Here is a 25,520-nt window from a genome sequence, read left to right as displayed (position 1 = left end):
TCATTTTGTTACAGGTGCTACACCGTTTGTGAACACAGGTCATATTTGACGCGACTAAAATAGATTTTAGATTTACCAATGTGTGGTAAATCAGGAAAATGGTGGTAAAAGAGGGAATCTTGAAACTTTCCCTTTCAATACAGATTATGACTACATTTGTCACCTCTGCTCCTCAGGGGAGTTTGTGTGCAGGTGTTTGGGTCAGGACAAAGATTATGGAGGGGACCAAAGAAGGCTGGGCTACACAAGGGGGTTTCCACTAATTGAATCCAGCCCACAAGGCCGGTTTGAAGGAGTCCACTTCCAGACCCTTTGCACTGGCACTGAATAAAAAGACGTTCTTGATGTGTCTGCTGCCACAGAGGGTCAGTGTTTCCACGTGAAACCAGCCTAGAAGCATAATCATCAGCTACATAAACTAGATATAGTCAACAATGTACACTCATCATCACTCAGTCGTCCATCGGGATTGAATTTCTTGCTCCTTTGATTTTGGCTTGCTGTCAGTTCCATTCACTCTGCTTTTGCTCTTCAGAGTTTTGATCCACTCTTATTTGTGTTTTTATTTTTTTTCCAAGAGCCTCCTGGGACTTTCAACATGTAAAGATTATTGATTGTCTTGTTTTTTTACATTATATTTCATCACAAGGCATTAGTAAGAAATCGCCTCTTGCTTTTGTGTTAGTGATGTATTGCTGTGAACCCCGTGTGTTAGTAGGGAATATGTTGAGCATTCAAACAAATGGTTACATTAACATAATCCTGCTTTGTTTGGACATCATTTCGTGATAAATAAATCAAAGTGATAAATAAATCAAAGTCTGAAATAGTACAAGCAGTAACGTACAAGCAGTAACGAAATAGTACAAGCAGTAACGTTAGCACCGAAGCAAGTGCTAATGCCACAAAGAATGTTCCTGGCCATTATAAAGTTTGGATTAACAACAGAAACGATTCTTACAGCAAGGCTGTGGAAAATAAATTGATAGATGGATGGATGGATGGATGGATATTAAATGGGGAGGCTTCACATATGGTAGTGCTGCTGTTTTCATTAGCAACTGAATTTAAATTGGCTCAGCAATTAATTCTTTAAAGGTTTACAATTTTGACATTTATAAAGAGCATAATATAAAAATCAGTGGATCTGGTATAGAACCTTATGCTTACGGAACACCATTCTCTGCCTTTTTTAAATATTTTATTTAACTACCATTTAGAGCTCCACTTTAAAAAAGCATTTATTATTTTATGGTAGCGTTTTGTGTTTTTCCTTGAAAACAATGACTACTCTTCTTGGAAGTTAAAGTTTCTATGTAACTTTAGAGGCAGATTTTCTTCAAAATGTTTCGTTTGAGCTGCTGTTTGGGTTGGTGACTTCAAACTGGCTGATCTGTGCGACTTTTGAGGCAGATTTCCCCTCCTCCCCCCAAAACCGTTCCTTTGGGTGTTCAAAACATGAGGATGTCCACATTTTGTATGAACTCTGCTGGAATGTCCCACTGTGTGAATGTGTTGACGAGGGAAACGAAACAAAGCAATGTGAAAAAATACACCCCCAAAACTTACAATTCTCCCAAAAGAGCCTCCCGTTCTACCTCTATGCGCTGCTGTTCATGTTCCTTGGTGTGTAAGTAACAATGAATGGGCCTTCCGTGGACTCGCACATAATTACCGCTAATCGCTCTGGCATTTACGGCCAAATAAAAGAGTTTGCGTGAGCGACTGAGACGAGAAAAAAGACCACACGAGAGGCTGCCCGCATGGGTGAGCAGACATCGTATCGTCACATGATCTCTGCGGGCTGTCAAAAGCGAGACCCTGGTTGTATTTGCATGAGGAAATGGGAAGATCTGCTATCTGTGCTGCCGGTACACACATTCAAAAAATGTTATATGTGCTGTACACTATATATCACAGCAAAAATCCAATAACTGCAGTTGGTTTTTGATTCTTCGCTTCTGTGTGAGACTTTAATTGGGTTTTTGACTCAATCCCCCTCCAACCCAAACAAAATCGGTCATACAGTGGCGAGCCAAAGGGAGATGCAAAAATAGTTATTTGGGGGGTAAATTTAAGACTGATAAATAATAAAATAGGCAGACTTCAAAAGAAGCTCAGTTTCTTGACTGAGGATACAAATTCCTTTTGAGGAGGATTAAATGGCCATTAAGTGCTTCATCTAAAAAGATCACAGGACTGAGCTAGTGTAATTGTTGCTGTTTTTAAAAGTTGCTTCATCCAAATTTAAGACCTCACTTTCATTATACATGACCACAAGGAGCAGGCCATATGGGATCGAGATTACGTCACACTTTTTTATTTTTCATGCTGCAGGGGACCTCTGTTTACAACAAGAGTTCCACTCTTAAGGTGAGGACATAACCAATTTTGTATGCAATTCAGAACGCTCCATAGAATATCAATAACCTACGCTAAAGCAGTAGTGAAGTCATAATTACAGTAAATATATATGTGTGCCCTGCAATTGGCTGGCAACCAGTTCAGGGTATACCCCGCCTCCTGCCCGAAGACACCTGGGATAGGCTCCAGCACTCCCACGACCTTATTGAGGATAAGCGGCTCAGAAAATGGATGGATGGATATTTGTATGTAAAACACAGGCCATAAATATTGAACAAATTAAAAACAAAGTATGGCAGTACTATGGAAACTTACGCCGCTATGGAAACTAGTTTATTGTGCATTGTTCGTAATTGTGACATATGTGGAATTACAGTAAGTATAATATCCATCCATCCATCCATCCATTTTCTGAGCCGCTTCTCCTCACTAGGGTCGCGGGCGTGCTGGAGCCTATCCCAGCTGTCATCGGGCAGGAGGCGGGGTACACCCTGAACTGGTTGCCAGCCAATCGCAGGGCACAGAGGAACAAACAATCATTCGCACTCACAGTCATACCTAGGGGCAATTTAGAGACTTCAATTAACCTACCATGCATGTTTTTTTGGGGATGTGGGAGGAAACCGGAGTGCCCGGAGAAAACCCACGCAGGCACGGGGAGAACAGGCAAACTCCACACAGGCGGCGTTTGAATCCCGGTCCTCAGAACTGTGACGCAGACGCTCTAACCAGTCGTCCACCATGCTGCCCAAGTATAATATCATAATCCATAAAAAAGATATAGTTTACCGCTATAAAGCGGGGGAACACTGCAAGCATGGCTAAAAAATTAGCAAATGATTAACATACAGCATGAAGGCTGGCGGTCATTTACATTGTGGGCCTTTTATGTTTCCACGACATACCCGCCTACCGTCCGTTAATCTTCCAACAGCCACCGCTTTAGCTGACTCCTGCAGAGACAGTTACATTAGATTGCATCGCCATCCAGCCTGAGTGGGAGGCGTGTTAATGGCTGCAGCGTGCAGATATGAAGACCGCCAAGGAACATGATTGCCACGTTTGATAAATTCAAAGCATGCAACGGAGCTTACTGATCTGCCTTTGAATGTTTCAAATGATTGATTAAGCTTTGCGTTACATACGGTCACTCCCCATTATAACTTAACTAATTTAACTAATTGCAATGTACAGTATACTTACTATATCGAGCGGCATCGTGATATTTTTTAAATAAGAAAAATAGCACAGGATTGTACTGAATAGAAACAGTAACAACTTAAAAAAATAGTGTTGGCTTGATTTACGAGATAAATTGTAATCCGTGATGCTCGTATCGCAAAACACACGCATCGCCAATCAACTTTCACTACTGAAATTAAGGGAAATGCCATTAATCAAAAATAGCCATCTACAGTATTGTATGTTATAAAAACATGGAGTTATTGACATAATTATATAAAATGTAAAGAATTAGGAAGTAAAATTTCACCTGCAACCCTAATGAGGATTAGCGGTACAGAAAAAAGATGATTTTACTACTGCATTCGCGTAGGCTGGTGATAGACTAATGCATATTTTTGCCTTGGGGAAGGAACTCTGTTGTAAACCGAGGACCCCCTGTAGACAGATAATGGTGGCATTCCACAAGGCTTTATACTAGGTCCACTGATTTTGACATTATGCTCTACATAAATGTCAAAATTGTAAACCTGTAAAGCACAGATGTCAAACACAAGGCCTGGGTGCCAGATCCGGCCTGCCACATCATTTTATGTGGCCCGCGAAAGCAAATCATGTGTCAACTTCAATGATTCATGCTAAAATCTTTACCAAAATTTCTAAATTGTCATATGTTATAAATGTTAAGCTATTGCAAAAACATTTTTTGTTACCAAACCTCTTTTTGCAGTAACTTGAACAATAGCTAAATAAACTATTAGCCATGATTTATGATTTCAAAACTACTTATCCATCAATTTGTTGTGGAAATGTAATAATATGATTTATATGGTTTCAGTCATAACGGCCCTCTGAGGGAAATCGTAACTACAATGTGGCCTGTGACAAAAATGAGTTTGACACCCGTGCTAAAGAATAAGTGCATTTCAACTCAGTTGCAAAAATTTGTGGATGCCCTTTATAAAGGATTTAAAAAGCCAAATAAAAAGAAAAACAAGCCTTGAATTCATCCTGTGGTGCTTATTATTGTGCGACTTTCATTGGATATTTTTCCAGAAAATACGGTGCAAATTCTATATTGTAGGACATCAGGAACATTTGGGGTTCCAGCAAACATTTCCTTTGTTCTAATATTTGGGTTTAAAATGTTCTCCAAGCGTCCGTACAAGATAAGAAAATAGCTTGAGCTCAGCGCTGAACTTGACTTAATAATAAAAAACGGAACAAAACCTCTCTCTGGGTGTTGTGTAATGTGTTTTTGAATGACAAAGTCTTAAAAGCCAGGCCTCGGCCCTCATGCACCACTGATCCGGGAATTAAAAGAAAAAAACACTTATAATTGTGCATAATTGCTGCCAAAGTTGGCCGGCCCAGCAATGAAGAACCGGTGTCTTGCTGCTGGGAAGGTCAAGCGCATCTATATGCAAATAGATGTTGTTCTCAAAGAACTTTGGAGTTCAATTTCACCTTTTGCTTTTTCTGTTCGACAGGTTGGGAGATTGTCCTTGTCACAGACTTCAACTTTAACCATGTTTCACTCACACAGACGTTAAAAGAATGTGCTTGGTACTGCCTTCCTGACACAGAGGGGTTAACGGTAGAGCCGGCATCTGCCTTTCATATAGAACGTCCAAAAGCGGGTTCACATAGCCATTAACATGCGTGGCAACATCACCACCAGCTTCTGCGACGAAAATTGGGCAATGAGTCTCATGGTAAATTTCACATTTGGAAAGTCGCTTTAGGCGTGCTCGTCGAGGTCCCAGTTCGGTGTGTACGGTACGCACTTGGTTTTAAGGCCATGCCTCAGTTCACATTTGGTACAGTAAGGGAACAACAAAATGCAAAAGTGCAGGACCAATTTTAAAATAAAGCAAAGAACTGCCAACAGCAAGCGTTAAATCCTCCAATGAAAGGGGAAGTTTGCAATTTCCCCCAAAATCACTTTGTCATTTGTTAAAACTGTCAGTATGAACCTATCAGAAGTCCATTTTTTAATGGGTTTTTACAGTATACTTATTTACTGTAATGCCGTACGTAGCATGTGGACAAGGAGAGCCATAGTTACCGATGCACTTTTCAGCTGTTAAATGAACAATAAAACCCAAATGTGAGCACATTCACACAGGAGCTGCTGTGGGCCACAACTTACATGTTTAAACAATACATGTAACAAACAAATGTTGCGCTGGTTTTGGGGGGAGACGGAATGGATTAACGGCATTTCAATTCATTTCAATAGGGAAACATGATATGAGTAAATGTAGTTATTAGCATGGAATGAAATAAACTCAAGTCAAAAGACAGAGACAGCGATTGACACGCACACACACACACACACAGGCACACGCACGCACGCACGCACGCACACACACACACAAAAGCTCATGTTAGGTCAACTCAGTATTTTGTTTAACACATTAACGCTGTATGAAGCAGGCTGACAAAACAATATTACATGAAATATGTCATTTGTTTAGTGTACTAGTGTAGCAAAAGGATTCAGTGCAATGCTTTTATAACAGATGAAATACAACCGAAAACACTGTGTGATCATGAAAATTGGACAGTTTATATAAATTTGTAGTCTTTTGTGCTTCAAATTACATTTAATTGATGATTATGAAAGATGACTGAGAACTTTTTTGGCATTTGGACATCTAGTCTTTATTAAAGAGTGAATGAGAATAGATTTCTATGGCACAAGGACATTTTAAAGGGCCACACTAACTCCTAATTTGTATTTATTGATATGATCTATAACAGTGGTCTCCAACCTTTTCTGCACCACGGACCGGTTTCACATAAAGCAATATTTTGACGGACCAACAGAGAAACAAATAAAAACAAATTACAGTGGAACCTCAGTTTCCGTATCCCTAGTTTTCATATGATTCCGTTTTCAACAATTTTTTCATCTTATGTTTTCTCCCTGTTTTTGTACATCTGCCCTTTTTTTGTACAAAAAAACACACGACTCAGCCATTCATTTCCCGGGATTGATGCCCGTTCATCCGAAGCAATTCGTATGTTGTGTTTAAAGGGTTCAAGATGTCAAGGAAGATACCAAAATGCAAGCTTTTATTAACAACTCACTGCAATAACAAGCCCCAAGGTCTACTCGGCAACAACACATTCTATCAAAAGTCAGACCTTCAAAAAAAAAAAAAAAAAGCACGAAGTATGCACCGTATACGGACACTTTCTTGGGCCACATGGTAGTTTATTTAACAGTCACACTCAATGAACTAGTACAAAATAGTTGGAGTGCTATTGCTAAATAAGCCTCCGTGTGACTCAAGAAAAGTGTGGGGAAATTATACTTGTGTGCTTTTATTCTATCTTCGACAGGATGTTATGTCAATGTTCCCCCAACTTGTCTGATTCTTGCCCAGCAGACCGCAAGGCTTATTATTGCCTTGAGTGTTAATAAAAGTTTGCCATGTGGAATACGCCTTGCCCTCTGTTGAACCCATTTTACACAATATGACAAAGTTCCGAGTTCCAGCCATTTGCCAAAAAAGAACTCGGAACATGGGTCCTCACGCTCCCCTCCTCACTCTGTACACCATCAAGAGTCTTCAATAAAGGTCTCTTAAAGGCAGCTTTGTTTTTCTTGGAAGTTCGAGGCTCTTCTTTTCTCTCATCATTTGGCCTTTTCCCCTTTGTGGAGAATCTCCCCCCAGACTTCTGTAATTTATTTATTTTTGCTAGCTTGCAGGCTTACCTTTTTTTACCATCATATCACATGACCGAGATTTGACTTGTGTACAGAGGAACAGGCAGCTTCATCTGGTTTTCAAAATAAAACTTCTTCCAGACTCTGAGACTCGGGGGTCGGGAACCGCTGAATTTAAATGTATGTTCCACTTAGCAAAGATAGGGGGAGCCTTGGAGTAAGAAAAAAAAAAAAACATCCTTTGTGCTCCTTTACCTTACAGCAAAATGTAAGGGCAGGAGTGAGCCGAAAAGGGGAAAAAAAACACAGGCGGAGATTTGATAGTAACACATGCACCAGTAAACACATGACGTATTGTATGTCACACACATAAACATCGTCAAGGATACACATTGTTGAGCCAGCCACCTTGAAAAAGGTGGCGAAAACACCGCGGGGGCTATTCATCACCGGCCTTGGTTGTGCATGGTGGCTTGCGTGTAAAGCAAGCCATTTACTCTTTTCTCTTTGGGAGCAGTAATAATTAAATCATTGATCACACAGATTGATTTCATGGTCCCACAATTGCTGGCGTGAAACAAACCGAGCCAATAAAAGAGTGCTACCTTTGGCCACTTTTGCTCAAGCAAATAGAAACGACCTTCACGTGTAGCAGCCATGTAAATTATTAACACTTAAGCTCATTTGAGGACAGACGTATTGACTCTTGGTCATTCCACATAAACAGCACTAAAATATATTTACAGTACTTTTGGTGCTTAAAGGCCCTGTACAGTGAATTGAGCGATTTGTTTCTAAATACATTACACAAGCTAAGATAATGAAGATAATTGCTGGAAATGTGAAAGACAGAACTATGTAGTATTCAACTGTGGAGGTATAGCGTGAATAAGGTGAATTCACACAGCCGTTACTTTTCCTCCAGCTCCTTTCACAACAAGGGATGAATAAAGGGGGAAAAAATGTTTAAAGTGATAAATTGAAGGTAGAAGGAATTCTAGCCTGTCAAGAGGAGGAGGAGAAGGAAACTGAAAATGCCCGATTGAAGAAGTCAAGGCTGCAAAAAATTGCAGGCCCCCAACCTCATCTCTTCTCATTCAAAGCACACGCGTGACATCTGGAGATTATTGACTCAAATTTTCCGCCGGGCTTGAGAAGGCGAGCACAAGGAGAAGGCGGGCAGCAGGAGGAGTGAGAGGGCGGGGAGGTGGAAGGGAGTGTGTGCTGATGCAAAGGCTGCAAGGCTAAAGAGTGAGGGAGAGAGCAAAAGAGAGGGGGGGAGAGCGAGAGAGAGAGAGAGAGCGCTTAAGTCAGACGAGAGATGAGGCAACATTTGTTTAACATGGAAGCGCGAAGAGCTGGGGGGGGTCAAGGGCACACGAGAAAGGAGAGAAACTCTGCATGGAGACATGCACACTAGTGCTGCCTTGAGATGAGATGCAAGTTTAATAAATCTTTCCCCATTGAAATGAATGGAGCGGCACGGTGGACGACTGGTTAGAGCGTCTGCCTCACAGTTCTGAGGACCGGGGTTCAATCGCCGGCTCCGCCTGTGTGGAGTTTGCATGTTCTCCCTGTGCCTGCGTGGGTTTTCTCCGGGCACTCCAGTTTCCTCCCACATCCCAAAAACATGCATTAATTGGAGATTCTAAATTGCCCGTAGGTGTGAATGTGAGTGCGAATGGTTGTTTGTTCCTATGTGCCCTGCGATTGGCTGGCAACCAGTTCAGGCTGTACCCCGCCTCCTGCCCGATGACAGCTGGGATGGGCTCCAGCACGCCCGCGACCCTAATGAGGAGAAGCAGCTCAGAAAATGGATGGATGGATGAATGGATGGAAATTGCAATCTAAAATATTGTGATTTATAGAAACATATCATAATAACAATTAAATAGATTGGAAGTTGTTCTTTTTTCCAATGCAATTATAATTGCTGACAGTTATGTGCAGATTGTTGCTATTTGCTGTGCAGCCCGGTCCCGACTCCCTACCCACTGCGAATAGCGAAGGTCACTGCACTACCATTTGAGAGAGAAGGAGAGAAGCTAGATTCCCGAGCCGTGTCTGGAATAAAACATCGACTCCGGGCTCCGAGTCTGACATCCAACTTGCCGATCACTCACGGAGCCAGAGAGCTTTTTGACCACAAATCCCATTGTGAGCGCCTTCCAACCACCGCGGGGATACCAGAGAAAGCACATTTGCTATGACAAAAAAACGAAACATACCAGCGCGTTTTCTTTCGAGAGGCTGCAGTCAACAGGTACGAAGTCTTGTGAACTCCCGCGATCACTTAATAATGTCTTCTAGTGGTGACAATGAATAATGAATGAAAATCCGATTTTTCAAGTTCTCGAAGAAGTGTGACCTTTACAGCTCGCTGGCGCTTCCAAAACACTTCCCTGTTTCAGCTCATTGTTTAGTTGTCCGGCCTGAAATTGAGTTTCATTATAGCAGCTCTGCTCTCACCAATGCTCTTTTACAAGAAAAAGTGGATGTTTTGTTTTGAAACAAGTGATCAACCAACAGAAAAGTTCACTCGGTTTAACTGCTAGTGAGTTATGCACCGCATGAGGCATACTCAAGTTGTTTGATACAATTTTGTTAAAAAAGCTGACACAACAACATTTCAAAAGGCAATACCATTTTTGGGCCATGATGAATTCTCATAAAACTTTCACAAAAACTGGACTTTATTTGGGATTTTGCGACACACCTACTGAAACAAACAAAACAAAAAAAATCTCTCTCTCTCTCTTTGTCGCTGGTCACATTGTAGTTAAGTTTTCTATCGGAAGGCCACTATAACTATGAAACCATACATCCATTTTTTCCCGCTTATCCAAGGTTGGACAATTAGCAGTTTTTGTACAGATTTTAGCGAGAAACGAAGTAGACTGATTTGCTTTCGTGGGCCTTGCGTTTGACACCTGTAATTACGAGTATAAAATCTGTGGACTGAGTAACAAGCCTTGTGGAACGGTAGACGGTTTTTTTATTGTAACGGCAAGCAAGCTAAAGAATGGAAAAAGCTAGAACCAAACGATTATTTTTCTGGTGAAAGAGATTTTACGCTCTTTGTCTTGATAGGTTCGGAGCTTATATTGTCACAGAACACAATCTCAAGTGGGTCTAGAAAGATCAGGCTAAAACGGCTGGCAATATGGGGAACTCTGCTTTGAAGCAGAGTACAGTTGGCAGTGAATGAGTGCATTGTTGTAGGGTCAGCCATTGCCGCAATAGCAAGATTTGGTGAGCTGCATCGGCAAGCCAAAAATCAGACAGCCAAATACGAAAATGTAATTGACGCCGTCGGCAACCTTAATGTAGCAGCAGACAGTAACTATGATTGTTTGTTCGCACACTGACATGGAAGATAAAGACAATCCCCAAGGTGTTTATTTCCTTGTTTGCTGTCTCATTGCTTCTGTTAATTGAGTTGTGCCAGTGTCACAAATGACACCGGCCGGCACAGCGAGTATATTGGACTTCCGTGACTGTTATAAATTATTGATTGTGTACTTTAAAAAAAGAAAAGAAAGAAAACAACCACTGGTATTGACTAACGCTCAGTGCCACCGCTTGAGAGAGCCATTTTATTTCATTGAATGCTAGACTTCACCTTATCGACGTACTGTCTGGCCTGTAATCTCAACTGACACTGTGCTCATTTCCAAACTTTTCTCTATAACATACACTAAGGACAATGTGAAGCACAGCGATGTGATGGGTTTCACAGCGTCAGTATTTGGCAAGCAGAATTTAAACAAACATTGCCTTTCCCTGCGCGTGTGTGTGTGGCTGTAAAAAGTAAGTGCTGGTTCAGGAGACTCTCCGCTTTAATTTTTCCAATCAGAAACAAAATTGGAGGGGAAAAAAAAGCCAAACAAACAGCTGCTGAGCTGATTGCAACAAAGTGAAATGTCTCAAAGAGAAAAGCTTTGTTCGACTTAATTGCAGTTCCTGTCGTCAACGAGGAAAGAACTAGTTAGCTGATAAAGACTGACTCAATTGGAACAACAAGCCGGTTAAACAGATTTCGCTACATAGGAGAACAACAACAAAAAAACAATTCTGTTGTCATCTAGTGGCCCGAGGTGTTTATTTACTCAACTGCAGACTGCCAGGTGTTTACTAAGCTCTCTAAAGGCAGGGTTCACCCTGGACAGGTCCCCATCCAATCACAGAGCACATACAGCGGTGCCTTGAGATACAAGTTTAATTCATTCTGTGACCATGCTCATAACTCAAAACACACATATCTCAAATCATACTTCACCACTGGAATGAATGAAAATGTCAATCCAGTCCAGCCTCCCACCCAAAGAAAAATACAAAAATTATTGTAATGTGTTTTTGATAAGGAAAATAGCACTCTATAATATTGCACTTTATAAAAACTGAGTAATAACATTAAATAGAATGTAAAGGATTAAACAGTTTGTGCATCATGATTTAATGTTTCCATTCAATTCATTTTCTGCTCCTTTGGGTGTGCCCCCCATGGCCACCGGGGGCAGTATAATACATCCATCCATCCATTTTCTTAGCCGCTTCTCCTCACTAGGGTCGCGGGCATGCTGGAGCCTATCCCAGCTGTCATCGAGCAGGAGGCAGGGTACACCCTGAACTGGTTGCCAGCCAATCGCAGGGCACATAGGAACAAACAACCATTTGCACTCACAGTCATGCCTACGGGCAATTTAGAGTCTCCAATTCATGCATGTTTTTGGGATGTGGGAGGAAACCGGAGTGCCCGGAGAAAACCCACGCAGGCACGGGGAGAACATGCAAACTCCACACAGGCGGGGCCGGGGATTGAACCCGGGTCCTCAGAACTGTGAGGCTGACGCTCTAACCAGTCGGCCACCGTGCCGCCCAGTATAATACAGTCATACAGATAAGTAAGAGTCACTACTACGTTGCAATAATATTAGTTGTTTTGTTTTGCAGAGGATAAATAATATGTACCAGTGAGTGATATTGTTTGTCTACATATGCTGGTCTGGTTTGTGTTCAAACATCGGTAGCTTAAAGGGCTAAAACATTGGGACTATCAATGCTAATTGGTAGCCTGTCAATAGTGTTTTCCATTATGTGTTAGCATTAAGTTAGCTGAAGCATTCTTGATTTTGGCTGTTTTAAATACACAACATGTAATTCTCTTTGTTTCATGTTTAGTTGACAGTAAACTTCAACTGGGAGTGGCAGCCTGAATTGTTTACTATCCGCAAAACTGCTGCTTGTTGTGAAGTGAGCTGAGTTTACTGCCATCAAACAAGTCTCAAGTTTTTGCTCCGAAGTCAAAGCAAAGAATCCTCCTAACGAAAACTCATATCTTGAGAAATCGGGTCACTTGTATCTCAAGGCACCACTATAATTGTTGTAAGATGAGTGTTTTTTTTTAAATTTTTTTATTTATTTATAATTTTTTTTAAATCATAGTTCGAGGTATATTTAGGATTTAAACTATTAATATAGGCAACATCTCAACCCCCCGCAATCAGTGAGGGATAACTGTAATCCTATTCAAAAAGAAAAGCAGGAATGAAGCTCAAACAGTAGAAAATGTTGAGGATTAACGAACCATTTAAATTGTCGAGTGTAGGTATGAGGCGACCAACCGGGCTCCTATAGAGACTGCAAATAATCTAACCTACCACTGTGCACCGAAGGGCCCTAAAGAGACAGTGCGGGGGTCTCATCGCACCAGCAAACCTCTTTACACCGGCGAAGCGTCCGACTGGAACAGATGTGGGATAATATATATATATTTCGCCGATGATTGTTTTACTTAGCTTGATCATAAACACCACAGCTGCATAGTGCTAAGTGGCAACAGCTGGCAGAGCGAGAGAATATATCAGCACCATGTCATACATCTCCTTCATTTGGGGAAAAAAAGGTGTTTGGGGCTGTTATTTTTATAAATGTTTTTGGATGACTTCCTACTACCGGGTTAAAAACTGATCTTTGCTTATTGAAGTTAAATATAGACGGGTGAGGAATGAACGGACTAAATAAATTGCATCATGAACATGCGCATGACAGCTGAGGCTTGAGCACACATCCGCATCATAAATTCACTCTCTCGGCAAGGCTGAGAGGGGGATTTTATTAGAGTGACATATTAGGGGGCCCCTAAGGGAAATTGCATTGTAAACATTGCAACTCTACCACAAAGGAAACAATTCCCCCAATGCTGCGCTCCCCATTTATTCATCATGGTGTGCTTTGTGTGTGTGTGTCTGTGTGTGTGTGTGTCTGTGTGTGATATGAACATAACTCCACCTGGCCTCTGATTTCATCCCTCTACATCACACCTATTGTCACACACGCGGACTAATGAGGAGTGGGCAGCCATTGCAGGAGGCAAAGGTCCGTGGGACTGTTTGATGGCAGATTAGGCCGGCGAGTCACGCAGGGGACGGGGCCACACAGAAACATTGCGGTCACATGGCTCCAAAAGCATTCCAAAGGACGACGGCTTAGATCAGAGCTAACACAGGAGTCACAATTAAATAAGTTAAAATAATGTTGTAAATTTTGCAAACCACCTTTGCCCAACAACATTGACCCACACCACATTTGGCCAATTTGAATGACTAAAACAACACCAAGTACATAAAACATTAACTGTGCACTTTCTTAAAAGCAATTTGCACACCTCGAACCATTTGGATCGGTATTCAGCCCTGCATCTGATTTATACGATACACTATACACGGGTGGGGTTACACTAGGCTCAATATTAGGGTCTACTCTACATCAACGTCAAAATTACTCCTCATTACAGTACAAAGGCTAAATACCATAAGACGGATAGATAGCTTTGATTTACAATATTCCAGAAATACGCACTTTTGAATTTAAGAACAGCGTGCAATGAACTAGTTAGCACTGCAAGGTAAGAATAAGTGATAACTCAGCACAAAAAGACACTTCGCCATACTTACTGCTTCATTTGATTGTTTAATATTTATGCCTAGAAGTGTTTTCTATATAGCTAATTACTGTAATTAACGCTTTACTACTGTGGTAGCATAGGTTAAAGAACAACTCCATCGTAAACTGAGGACCTCATGTAGATCGATACTAGCGGTGTTTCACAAGGTGGGCTACTAAGTCCACAGATTTTTACAGTATGTTGTTGTTGTGACTTTTCGGCTTGTCCAGTCAGGGGTCATCACGGCAAGTCACTCACATGATTCATTTGGCACAGGTTTAATGCTGGAGCCCTTCCTGACAAAACCCGCCCATTTTTAATCCGTGCTTGGAACCAGCAGTGGCTGAGTTTTCGGGCACTGACCAGAAATGTAATTGGCGCCACCTGCATGAAAGGCAGCAGCATGTACTACTACACTGCGTGAATGTCAATATTGTCTGGTGTTGCAGTAGAAAAACTAGTGCTGTCCCAAAAGGGTCGATACTAGGTCCCTGCTACATAAATGTCCAATAGGAAAACCATGACTGTAACATTTACGATCATCAACCATTGACCTATTTTTTTGAGCAAATTGGGGAGGAAAAATTCCTCTTAACACGCCCCACACCATATGATAATCGCTCAGGATTACCCTTTCAGAGTCATCTGTCTTTGCTGACTTTGATAGGACTAGTGGAAAATTCTCAAATTTGTCCCGATTATCGGTATGCACGTGCCCAGCTTTAGCTTCTCGTGCTCCCCTTGACCAAATGGTAGCGTGTTTAGTGTGAGCGGTGTTTTACGTTTATAATGTGTTCCAGTTGAATGCAAATGAAACAAAATCGAGGCTTGAACATTTTAACTGCTGAAAAGGTTTGCTGAAAATATATCCAATCATTTTTCACAGGCTTTCACTCAAGACAAAATAAAATCAAGTCCATTTCCATGTTGAACAAGCTATAAAAGTGATTGAGCGCTATACTGCTGCACTTTTCCCTGTGGAAGGTCTAAAATTGGCATCTGAAGGTCACATTTTTTTTTTTTACTTGAATTCATGAATATTAATTCCTCTTTTTGACCCAACTTTAATGGAGAGAGCATGCAATTTGATGCCAACCCGTTTTTATCAGCTTTCTAGATTCCCTATTTTCCTTGACGTTTCCATCAATTTCACTCCAGTTGCAAGTGAGCGGCGCATATGGCCCGGAGTGTCCAAGGTCGTACTAGATGTGATTCACGCAAGTGCATCCAATGACTCCGCTCAGGACAATTTGTCCTCGCAAACGTCACGCAGTCATAACATTTGGAGTCGCAGACAGTGACCTCCGTCCGACCTCTTTTGACACGGCTGACTCTGGCTTGGCAATAACACACACGGTCTGGCGGCGCTGCTGATGTCGGCACATTTGTGCTCTGGGACTCGAGTTGCTTCACTGGCACTGATTAGCACTTTTATCCTTCCCTCTGTGAACGCCAGCTTGCATACCAATGGACCTGTCCAAGCACAGCCAAGGGGTCTGATACATGCCACTAAAGCTCAAATTAAATGAGGGGAGAGTTGCGGGCGAGGCAAATATGGTCGTTATTGATTAAATGTATGTAGGGGAAGACATTGGTCGAAGTCCTTGTGATATTTTAGAATACACGACTAAAAATGACAAAAAAAAATGAACATACTGTACATGTAATCCAACTGTTACATTCGTGTAACAGTTGGATTAAGCATAGGGTGATTGCTCATGTCCTGGAAAGTGTGGCACAAGGAACACATCATATAAAGGCAACTGTTGTGTTACTGTCTCGGACGCTACATTAGCATAGCAACACAGCTAACGCCATACCCCACACATCAAAATGACAAAAATGAGAGAGGGTTATATCGTACGGTAGACCATTTTTATATTGCCCTACGATAGACAGTGGCGCCGTGAGATACGATATTATTTTGTTCCTTGACCACGCTCATGACTCAAAACACTTGTACCTCAACCAATCTTTTCCCGTTGAAAAGAATGAAAATGCCATTAATATGGTGCAGCCTCCCCCAAAAAAACCTAAAGAAAAAATATTGCAATGTGTTTTTTAATCAGAAAAAATTGCAACACATACAGTAATGACAATTCAATAGAATTTAAAAGAATTCAACCGTTCTTGTCACATTTTCTCATTCAATTCAATGCACATTGTGCTGCTCATTCTGTTGCGTGCCCCTTGACCTGAGGGTAGTATAAAAGCTAATTCATACGTCACACTTACTTTCTTGTCTGTATGTCGCAGTCAATCATACTGCAGCAGGGCGTTTCCAACCTACAACTGGGATTCATATGGCTCTTCTTCACAGAGGATAAAGAATACAGTATATGTCTGTGAGCACTGTTATGTTGTCTGTCTACATGTGTCACTGCACTGTTTGTGTTCAAATAGCCGTTGCTTAAAGGGTTATAACACAGCCACATTGATGCCAATCATTGCCCATGTTAGCATTAGCATTAAGCTAGGGGACTAAAAGCTAAGCTATGTGGTCATTTTAAATACGCAAAGTGTAATTGTCGTTGCTTCTCGTATCTCAAGGCACCACTGTATTTCGTGATATCGTACCGCTCTAGCCCCGAGTGAACTTAGCGAGTGAAAGTTCCTCTCAGGAACATTTTCAACTTGTTTGTAACAGCGGAACATATGGCAACTGCCCGTAACAAAATACGGCGAAATCGGAACACTTGGCATCTCGGTTATAGTAGCAATGAGGCAGGGAGACGGAGAGGAATTCCGCATTCGAGGCCACGTCGATGGGCTTCCGATGTGTCAGCCGAGGCCCTCCTGAATGCGTCACACAGTCTGAGGAAAGCTGATAAGAGCCGACCGACTGACAGAGGAGCTGCTTTTCAATCACACGCAGATGGGAGGCCGCAACCGCACACGCACGCACACACACACAAAAGTGTTTTTAAAATTCTGTAAGAGGGATGCTTTGTCGAACATTCGTCTACTTCAGCATAAGGTGGTCAGCCAGAAAAGGACTGGGTGAACTTTCCATTTCTGCTCCCTGACAATGAGTCACGCTTCATGATGACCACCCGCACATTTGTTGTTAGTGTTCGGTATGTATGAGACTTTTGGGAGCTGGTGTTCCACGGAGGACATTTTGCCAAATCAATTTCTCTTGTTGGCAAAAAGAAAATGTTGGCGTGTCACAACTTTTCCAATTTCCTGCCCAGTCGATTCGCCAGACTCCTCCGAACAGCTTGAGGCCATACGGGACCGCCTGCTGGGACGCCTAAAGAGCTCCGTGAAAACATTACTGCAATTCTCAATTAAAGGGGAGACAACGGTATAATCGTGCTTGTATTTTTTTTTACAATGCAAATCAAAACACCTTGCTGTTCATCACTACTCAAACACTTTCTCGAAGGTCTTAGTGCTATGACTGATGCAAGCTGACTAAGCAGTTTATTAGATGGAAATGAATCTGCACGCACTTAGTTCGTGGCTGACCAGTTCCTTCTGCACCGAAGCATTACAGCAATCCATTTTTAACAAAACGGGCTAAACTAAATGTAGCTAGCCCGACTATTTTACTTGTCATTGTCTGAAAAAAGATTTTCAATCTTGAGACGACATAATGCCACAAGGCTCCCGTTGAGAGCGGGAAGAGGCGGAGCTTTACGACACTTCTCAGACAGCCGAGCGTTCAAAAGAGTTCATAGATTTGTTCTTGAGCTATTTTCAACACTTTCAATTGGTTAATAATGTGTAAAAATAACAGATGACATGGGACCACATGAATAGTAACGATTTGTATCAAAAATATTAAATTGACCATACTTGGACATACGAAGTTTCTGCCCAAAACCGACAATATGTTAGAAGTACATGTTAGCTTTTTTTTTAGAAAGAGTAATGCTCTGCAATTTTATCGAAAACTGACTGATTTTCTTTTTAAAAAATCACTTCTTTCAAATTACAGTTAGATGATAGATAGATAAAGCAATAACTATACAAAAATGCAATTTAACAGGAAGCAACTATTCCACGTACATCTGGAGCAGTTCACAATCAATATTTATCAAATAACATGACAGAAACAAAAACATTCTTTAAAACATCATATTCACAAGTGATGCTAATTATTAAATTATGATCGCTCCAGACGTGTTTTGCGAATCGAAGTTGGGTGGAACAAGTTTTGCTCGGACGAACCAAAAAAACAAATGTAAAATCTGATTTGTTAAAGAAACAGTCCCATTTCTAATATAGTTTGCATGCACTCGTGATTCTGAAGGCAGATTATTTCTGTAGCAACACAGAAGCTGGAATCTTATTGGACCAAAAAAAACACACAAAAAAAACTGTCCATTTACTTTATTTAGTGATCATGAACTTTGTGGTGCAACTCTCCCATTTGCTGTCAATGCACAGCAGCCGAACAGAGGGCCAGTACCCTCTGACGCAAGTGTAAATACAGGAAGGGGGCCGCGAGAGCAGAGATGAGTGGATGCATTTGTCTTGTACGTACGTGTGTGTGCGTCCAGTAATCACCTCGAACAGCTCCCTCTCCTTTCTGCCTGCCACCGCTGGAAACAAAGACTAAGGACTGTGTTACATGTGGGCTATCCCGACATCTGGGAGAGATACTCCGGAGCTCAACTGTGAGGAGGAAGGAGAAAAGGAACAGATTTGTGATGAGGAGGTAAGGAGAGAAAACACCAAGTGTGGTACAAATAGCAGGATAGCGATCTGCCCTGGGCAGCGTAGATGAAAACCAGTGCACCCGCGTTCATGTGGCATGCACAATATGAAAGCGCACACTACATTATGCATGCAACAGTGGGTCCTCGGCTCAAATTTGATGGGAGTTGCATACATCCGACCGAGCTCAAATATTACAGACTTTGGAATCATCTCCCTGTGGACTTTGTTGTTATGGTGCTGCCTTCACACAATCAGACACACACACACTTGATCACACACACTGTCACCCCTCTCTCACACACACACACACACACACACACACACACACACTTGCCCTCATCCCCTCCCCTTCAGGCTGCAGCACACAATGACAGATGAGGAAAAACAACCACACAGTGTCGTCGTTTGGTAAGTGAGGCACGAGGCAACAAAGAGTACAGACATCCCTCCAGGCTTTCACTTTTGCCACCTGCAGAATCGGTGACTGAGGCCACCTGGTGCACAGGTCCTCGGACACTTGTCTTACAACTGGCATATAGAACTCCACTTTTTTAGAGATGAAATGCAAATGTAGTACAACTGAAAAAGTACTTATTTCTCAGAAAACGAGTAGTTAGTTCTCTGCTCATCTCCGCTATGTGAAGCAAAACGTCAGCGTGGGAACGAGCTAATGATAGCCATTCTAGTTAGCCATGTTAGCTGACTAATTGTAGACATGCTAACTCTCATAGTTGGTTGTAAACGCTCATTTCAAGACAGTTTTTATTCGTTTTATCTGAAACCCAAATATCTTCAGTGTACAACAAAAACAAAGGAATTGATCGTGCCATCAATGTAGTGTTCAGGTTGTACTCTGCCTATATATAATATCCCTTACATGTTGTCAATTTGTGAAATACAGTGGTGCCTTGAGATCCAAGTTGAATTTGTTCCATGACTGTCATGCAAAACTATTGTATTTCAAATCATCTTTCCGAATTGAAATGGAGATGCAATTGATCCATTCCTGCCCCCCCCCCCCCCCAAAAAAACATTTTTTTTTAAATAATAATAATAATAATAACAATCCAGGCCAAAAGGGCAGGTTTTTTGACCACCACCTAGTGGCTGTGTTTGCACATGCCTGCATAGCAGAGTTGACTCTACAGTTTATACACCTTCTGCGACGCCCCCCCCCCTAATGTAAAATATGTGTCTTGGCTCACCAAAGGTTGGGAAACCCTCTTAAATTCACCACGTGTGGTATGTATTGGCCCTACAGTGGTAACCTCAAAGAAAACAACCCGAGTGTCGTTTGCTGTGGTTTCTCACTCTCTTTACGACTGCCAGCGACTTGATGGACCCCAGCTCCCTCTTGTTGAGAATTTCCACAGCTATGTGACACACACACAGACACACACGCTCCACGGTAACAACCTCCTACAGCAGCCACACGGCCAATTGGACGGCGTCGTTGGATAACGTTTTCCACCGAGTTTACCTATTGGCTGGTCGGCGAGCGGAACTGCGCGGCGCGGTCCACTAACACCGCGAGGAGGGGGTGGAACTATGCCGGGTTCCTTAAATGCCGCGGACGCCGGAGGTGGAGAAGCGTTGGCAGGCGCGGACCCCAGCCGCAGACGCAAGCACTTGTTGGGGGGGGGGGAAACAAGTAGAAGAGGAACGCGGACGCACTCATGGAAGTGGAGGATATTTAAGCACTTGCCTCGGGGGGCGCACAGGTATTCTCTTTTGGTGTTTTCGTGCGTAAAAGAAGCTGCTTTTGTGCACTCGAGCAAGCTGTCGTATTCCCTCCGCGTCTCGAGCGTCTTTGTTGACGTGCGTAAAATTTGTGCACTGGCGACGCCTCATTCTGTGCCTCCTCCGGTGTGTCCTCCCATGCAGACACCGCAGTCCATGCCTCTGCCTTGCCGGGTCCTTGATGGGAAACCAACTGGACCGGATCACTCACCTCAACTACAGCGAGCTGCCCACGGGGGACCCGTCCGGGCTGGAGAAGGACGAGCTGCGCGTCGGCGTCGCCTACTTCTTCTCCGACGAGGAGGAGGAGGCGGACGAGCGCAGCACGCCGTCCGCCTGCGGCTTCGGCATTAAGGAGCACAGCCCCGCCGACGAGGAGGACGCGGGACCGGGGGGGCCCTTCTCCCTGAGCGAGCTGGAGTACTCGGCGTTCCGCGCGCACGAGTGCATCTTCTCCAAGCTGCGCGAGGACGACGACCTGGACGTGTACGCGGCCGCAACTTTGCTGGGCGTGTGCAAGCCGGGCGACCTGCTGGAGCTGGTGGCCGCCGCGCAGCCGCCGCACTGGGCCGTGTGCGAGCGCGGCGGCCGCGTCGTCCACCTGCACAAGGGCGAGATCCGGCGGGACGGCCTGCTCGACGTGTGCAACGGCCGCCGCGGGAGGATCGCCAACGGCCGCTACCGCTACCGGCCGCTGCCCGCCGACCTGGTGGTGCAGAACGCCGCGGGCCACGTGGGCCTGCGCAGCGACGAGATTTGCTGGACCAACTCGGAAAGTTTCGCCGCGTGGTGCCGCTTCGGCAAGCGGGAGTTCAAGGCCGGCGGCGAGGCGCACTCGGCCGAGCAGCAGTACTTCCTCAAGGTGCACCTGGCCGGCAGGGGCGTGCACACGCTGGTCTTTCGCAGCCTGGAGGACATGATCCGGGAGAGGCGGCGGCTGGACGCCAGCGGGATCCTCCAGGAGCAAGGAGTGATCAGGGATTCCGTTTGATATCGACCCCTCCCCTCCCCTGTAGGGTTTGGACCTCGCCGTGATGCGTTCAAAGACCGCAGACGCTGTGTTGTTGTGGAATGTGGAACCGTGTAAACAAGACTCCGCCCCCCACCCCACTGAAGAAAAAAGACAAAAAAACAAAAAACTGCTCCCTCTCATGACTGGCTTGGTTTTGCCTTGATTCTCCGGCTGGATGTTGGATTTTTATTTTATTTCATTTTTTTTTGTTTGGTGGGGGGGGGGGGATTTGAGAGGGAGAGTCCACCTTCTATTTTTTACTGTTAGCTTTAAGAGTTCCCCTCATGGTCACACATAAGCTGCCTAAATAATAACGAAAGAGAGAAAGAAGAAAAGAAAAAAAAAAGAAGCATTTTTGGCTTATTCAAAAAGCAATCCCTCTTCTTGCCATATATGACAATATTACTGTATTGTCACCCTACAGCCATCCTGCTCCACAGCAATGGATGTGTGTTAAAAAGGAAAAAAAAATGTATTCCTTTATTTTTGTATTTGCGTTGAGTGGATTATTGACCCTGATCTTGTTTTTATTCCCCTCTTTTTTTGATTCAAATAAATGGAGGTTGAAATATGAAAACAAGTGCTTGGTCCAGCAGGTGTTATTAGGTTTGCACACACACATGCAAACACACGCCCACGACAGCTCTTACTCACTGTATGAATTATTAATGCGTCAGTGACCCGCCTCGGGCCTGATAGGCTTCATGTATCGGCGCATATTTGAAAGGCGAGGAAATGGTCATCTGCATTGAGCACACAAAAAGCCTTCATGAAAAATCCATGTGGCATTTAAGCTGTTTTATACAGCTTTTTTTCTTTTCTTTTTTTTTTAACCCTCTCCTTTTCATTTCAGCACTGATCGGAATGATATGAGCGTCATGTTGTTTAGAAGGGATGATGTTACTCCTCAGCGCATCCCTGAAGATAATCTTATTAAACGCTTGCATAGCTTGACGGAGGATGAGAGGCTCGCTCTGGTCATGATTATGCATGCCAGTAGAGCTGAGGAAGTGTTGTTGTTGTTTGTTTTTTTGTTTTTTAAATCTGCCTCACAGTTCTGTGGCTCTGGGTTCAGATCCAGTTTTTCCCGTGTGGCGTTTGTGTGTTCTTCCTGTGGTTGCATGGGTTTTCCTCAGGTACCCTGACCTCCTCACACAGCCCGATGCAACAAGAATTTTGAAAATCGGATAATGGGTTCTGAAAATTATTATTTGTTTTTGTGTGTGCGTGTATGGAGGGGGAGGGAGGTGGCTTTTTGGGACACCATTTTTGTGCCATATTGCCTTTAGCAGTGATTTTCAGTGTGGTACTAGTAGTACCTCGAGTTGTACACGGGCTCCCTGTAGTGTTATGTGAAAGAACCACTGCCTAAATACTGTTCAGATGGTATTTTACTTTTTAGTACATTTCAAAATAATACATTCATCTCTATGATTTACTATAGGTGCCTTAAGCATTGATTACTTTTGTAATTAGGTGTTTGTGATTTGAGCAGTCCAGTTCACGTGGCCTGTGCATGGGCAGTGACGTCACGCTCACTGGCCGGAAGCAGAAAGTGTAACCGAGGCAGTAGCGTGTGCCACTTAGTTTCGTTCGACTGTGTGCGCGTCAATGACGAAGTGAATAACAACACATAATTACACTGTAAGTGCCTTGTTGCATTATTAGGGTATTTTACGTGATATTTATTACTGAAAGTAAAGCGTATTGATTGGTAAAATAAGCGACTTCCACTACGGGAAGTGGTGTGTTTTGTCCTACAGAATAAGAGCACAATACAGGAATCGCTAACTTTGTAAATATTGGTAACTTAACAGCATTCTTCATCAATGTCATATGTAAGTGCACATTTAAGTACACACACAGGCATAGCTAGTGTAAAGCACCAATACATTTTTCCTTATTTCTTGGGGTTCATTTTTTTTTTTTTTTTAAATGGATGAATGGCGAGCTCAATGAGACAACTAAAGAAGGCTCGCGTGTTTCCACGCGCTCGGTTTGGCTGCAGCCAACTGGCAGACAAAGAGCTTTCGGTGTGGGAGAGCGTCGGGTTGCGTTTGCGTCCGCCGATGCTTTGTGGTGCGCGACGATGTGTGGAGGCGTTGATGAGTCAGAAGTCGCGGCGTACCCGTGTGTCTTTCACTGTTTACATGTCGATCCAAATGTCAATCTTACTTTTGCTGTGACCTTCTCCCCCTCCCCACCCCTCCTTAAACGGGCTACACACACATACTGATATTTGGGATAGATTTGAACACTTTTTTCCCCCCCAGCAAAGTCAGATTGTTGGCGCGCTCTAAAAGCTTATCCTAAAGTGATTATATTGTTGTGTGGTGTGTGTTTAAGGTGAGTTTTCTGCACGGAAAATGGTCTTAAATGTTAAACCTGTTCAATATTTGCTAGTGGTAGGCTAAACACTGACCTACATTTACAACCTAGATTCTAATTCAGTTTCATGAAAGTGTATTGATTGATTCCAAACAATATATTCTCTTCATTTCATAATGTTTCTCTTAGCTGTACTAAGAGATTTTTTTTATTTTTTTTTGTCCAATCAGATCTCAGCTTCTATGTGATGCCATGTCAATCTAACCTACCCAGGGCATTCAGTGGTGCTGGCCCATGTGACCTAAACTATAACAGCAATGGGGCTGATCAGATTGCAAACTCCCACTCAGCATCTTTTCATCCTCTGATTGGTTGATAAGAGCAAAACATGTTCCAGCCAACTTCGACTAGCAAAAGATGTCTGTAGCGGTGTGCACACATTTTTACATTGAATAAACTGCATATCTGGTGAGTATGATGTACTTTTTCAAAATGTTAGTTTTTGTCACATAATTAGATAAATAATAACTTCGACTTGGTCCTGATGATGTACATGCTGTTGTATTGCATTGGTTGTTTCCATGATAGCGACAGGTCAGGACAGGTTGCTATCCCAGGTACCAAATGCACAGCCTGCCATTGATATTTACAATAGCAAATGAAAAATACCAAGTATGGTGAAATAAGAGGGGGTAAGCTGAAAGTGGTAGCCAGTACCAGCACAATCAACGAAGAGTCCATTTTCACCACGTACACACTCGGGATAATCAATTAAATCATTCAGTAAAAATTCCATCGGAATTTGCGGAATTGATGAATTCAATGTTAATAATGAATTCAATTGCCAATTCCTACAATTTCAAACAACGATGGCTAATTGAAACACTGGCTGAACAATGCACCATCGCCCACTACTGGCCTGACACGCACATTACAACGTTTTCTGTTATTTTTGCAGGTCTGTGTGAATGCAGATCATTTCAATAGTGTGGCCATTGGTGTGTGAAACTTCAAAAACAAATGAAGAAATGGTTGGGCTTTTTTCCCCCCCTTTTTTTTTTTAAAGGCTTTTTTACAGTTCGGATTGAACTGGTTTGCTTATCGCCGTCTGGCATGAGAAAGCACGCTCAGTTACAGCGACACTTAATGATTTAATTTGATTCTTTTATCTTCATGGCCAATTAGTTTTTTTCATACAAATATTAAGTGTAATTATGATTTTACTACTACGTTAGTGACGAACTACGCCGCATTTCGACTTACGAACAAATTCAGGTTACTTTCCTGCCGTAGTCACGGACCCCCGTTGTAGATACTAGTGGTGTTCCACAAGGATCACTACTAAGTCCTTCGATCTTTGTAGTATACTAAACATGAATGTCAAAATTGCCTGGCATTACAGTGGAAAGTTAGTAGCTTTCCACAAGGCTTGGTGCTAAGTCCACTCTATACGTTCAAATTATTTGGAGTTCCAACAGTTAAACCAGATCAGATAGATACTCGGGAGTCTCGATATGTGGCGGTCCTGTCAGAGGACATTTCGAGGATACACACAGCCCGTGATGAACCACCTAAAAGTTTTTTTGCATAGAAATATTTTC

At 42.8% G+C, this 25,520-nt stretch overlaps 1 protein-coding gene and 1 long non-coding RNA gene across 3 annotated transcripts in view; one reads left to right on the top strand and one right to left on the bottom strand.

Moving 5' to 3' along the window:
- Window positions 1–18,785, bottom strand: part of LOC133468553 (uncharacterized) — a 66,006-nt gene extending 47,221 nt beyond the window's left edge. The window contains exon 1 of the long non-coding RNA XR_009785519.1: window positions 18,664–18,785. This is a non-coding gene — a long non-coding RNA (uncharacterized LOC133468553). The remainder of the gene's footprint in view (window positions 1–18,663) is intronic.
- On the top strand, window positions 18,716–24,391 carry lratd1 (LRAT domain containing 1). 2 transcript variants are annotated; one of them, XM_061754600.1, is made up of 2 exons: window positions 18,716–18,837; window positions 20,724–22,171. In XM_061754600.1, exons 1-2 carry the CDS (start codon window positions 18,830–18,832, stop codon window positions 21,568–21,570), a joined length of 855 nt encoding a protein of 284 aa, XP_061610584.1. In that variant the 5' UTR covers window positions 18,716–18,829; the 3' UTR covers window positions 21,571–22,171. The 2 variants fall into 2 exon arrangements, with proteins under 2 accessions (XP_061610584.1, XP_061610583.1); XM_061754599.1 differs by lacking the exon at window positions 18,716–18,837 and adding an exon at window positions 20,408–20,560 and having other exon boundaries at window positions 20,724–24,391.
- The last annotated feature ends 1,129 nt before the right edge of the window (window positions 24,392–25,520 follow it).

Source organism: Phyllopteryx taeniolatus, chromosome 18, assembly GCF_024500385.1.
Source record: "Phyllopteryx taeniolatus isolate TA_2022b chromosome 18, UOR_Ptae_1.2, whole genome shotgun sequence".
In the NCBI taxonomy this organism is placed as follows: domain Eukaryota; kingdom Metazoa; phylum Chordata; class Actinopteri; order Syngnathiformes; family Syngnathidae; genus Phyllopteryx; species Phyllopteryx taeniolatus.
The sequence above is the reverse complement of the archived record's forward strand: the minus strand, read 5'-3'. Positions and strand labels throughout refer to the sequence as shown.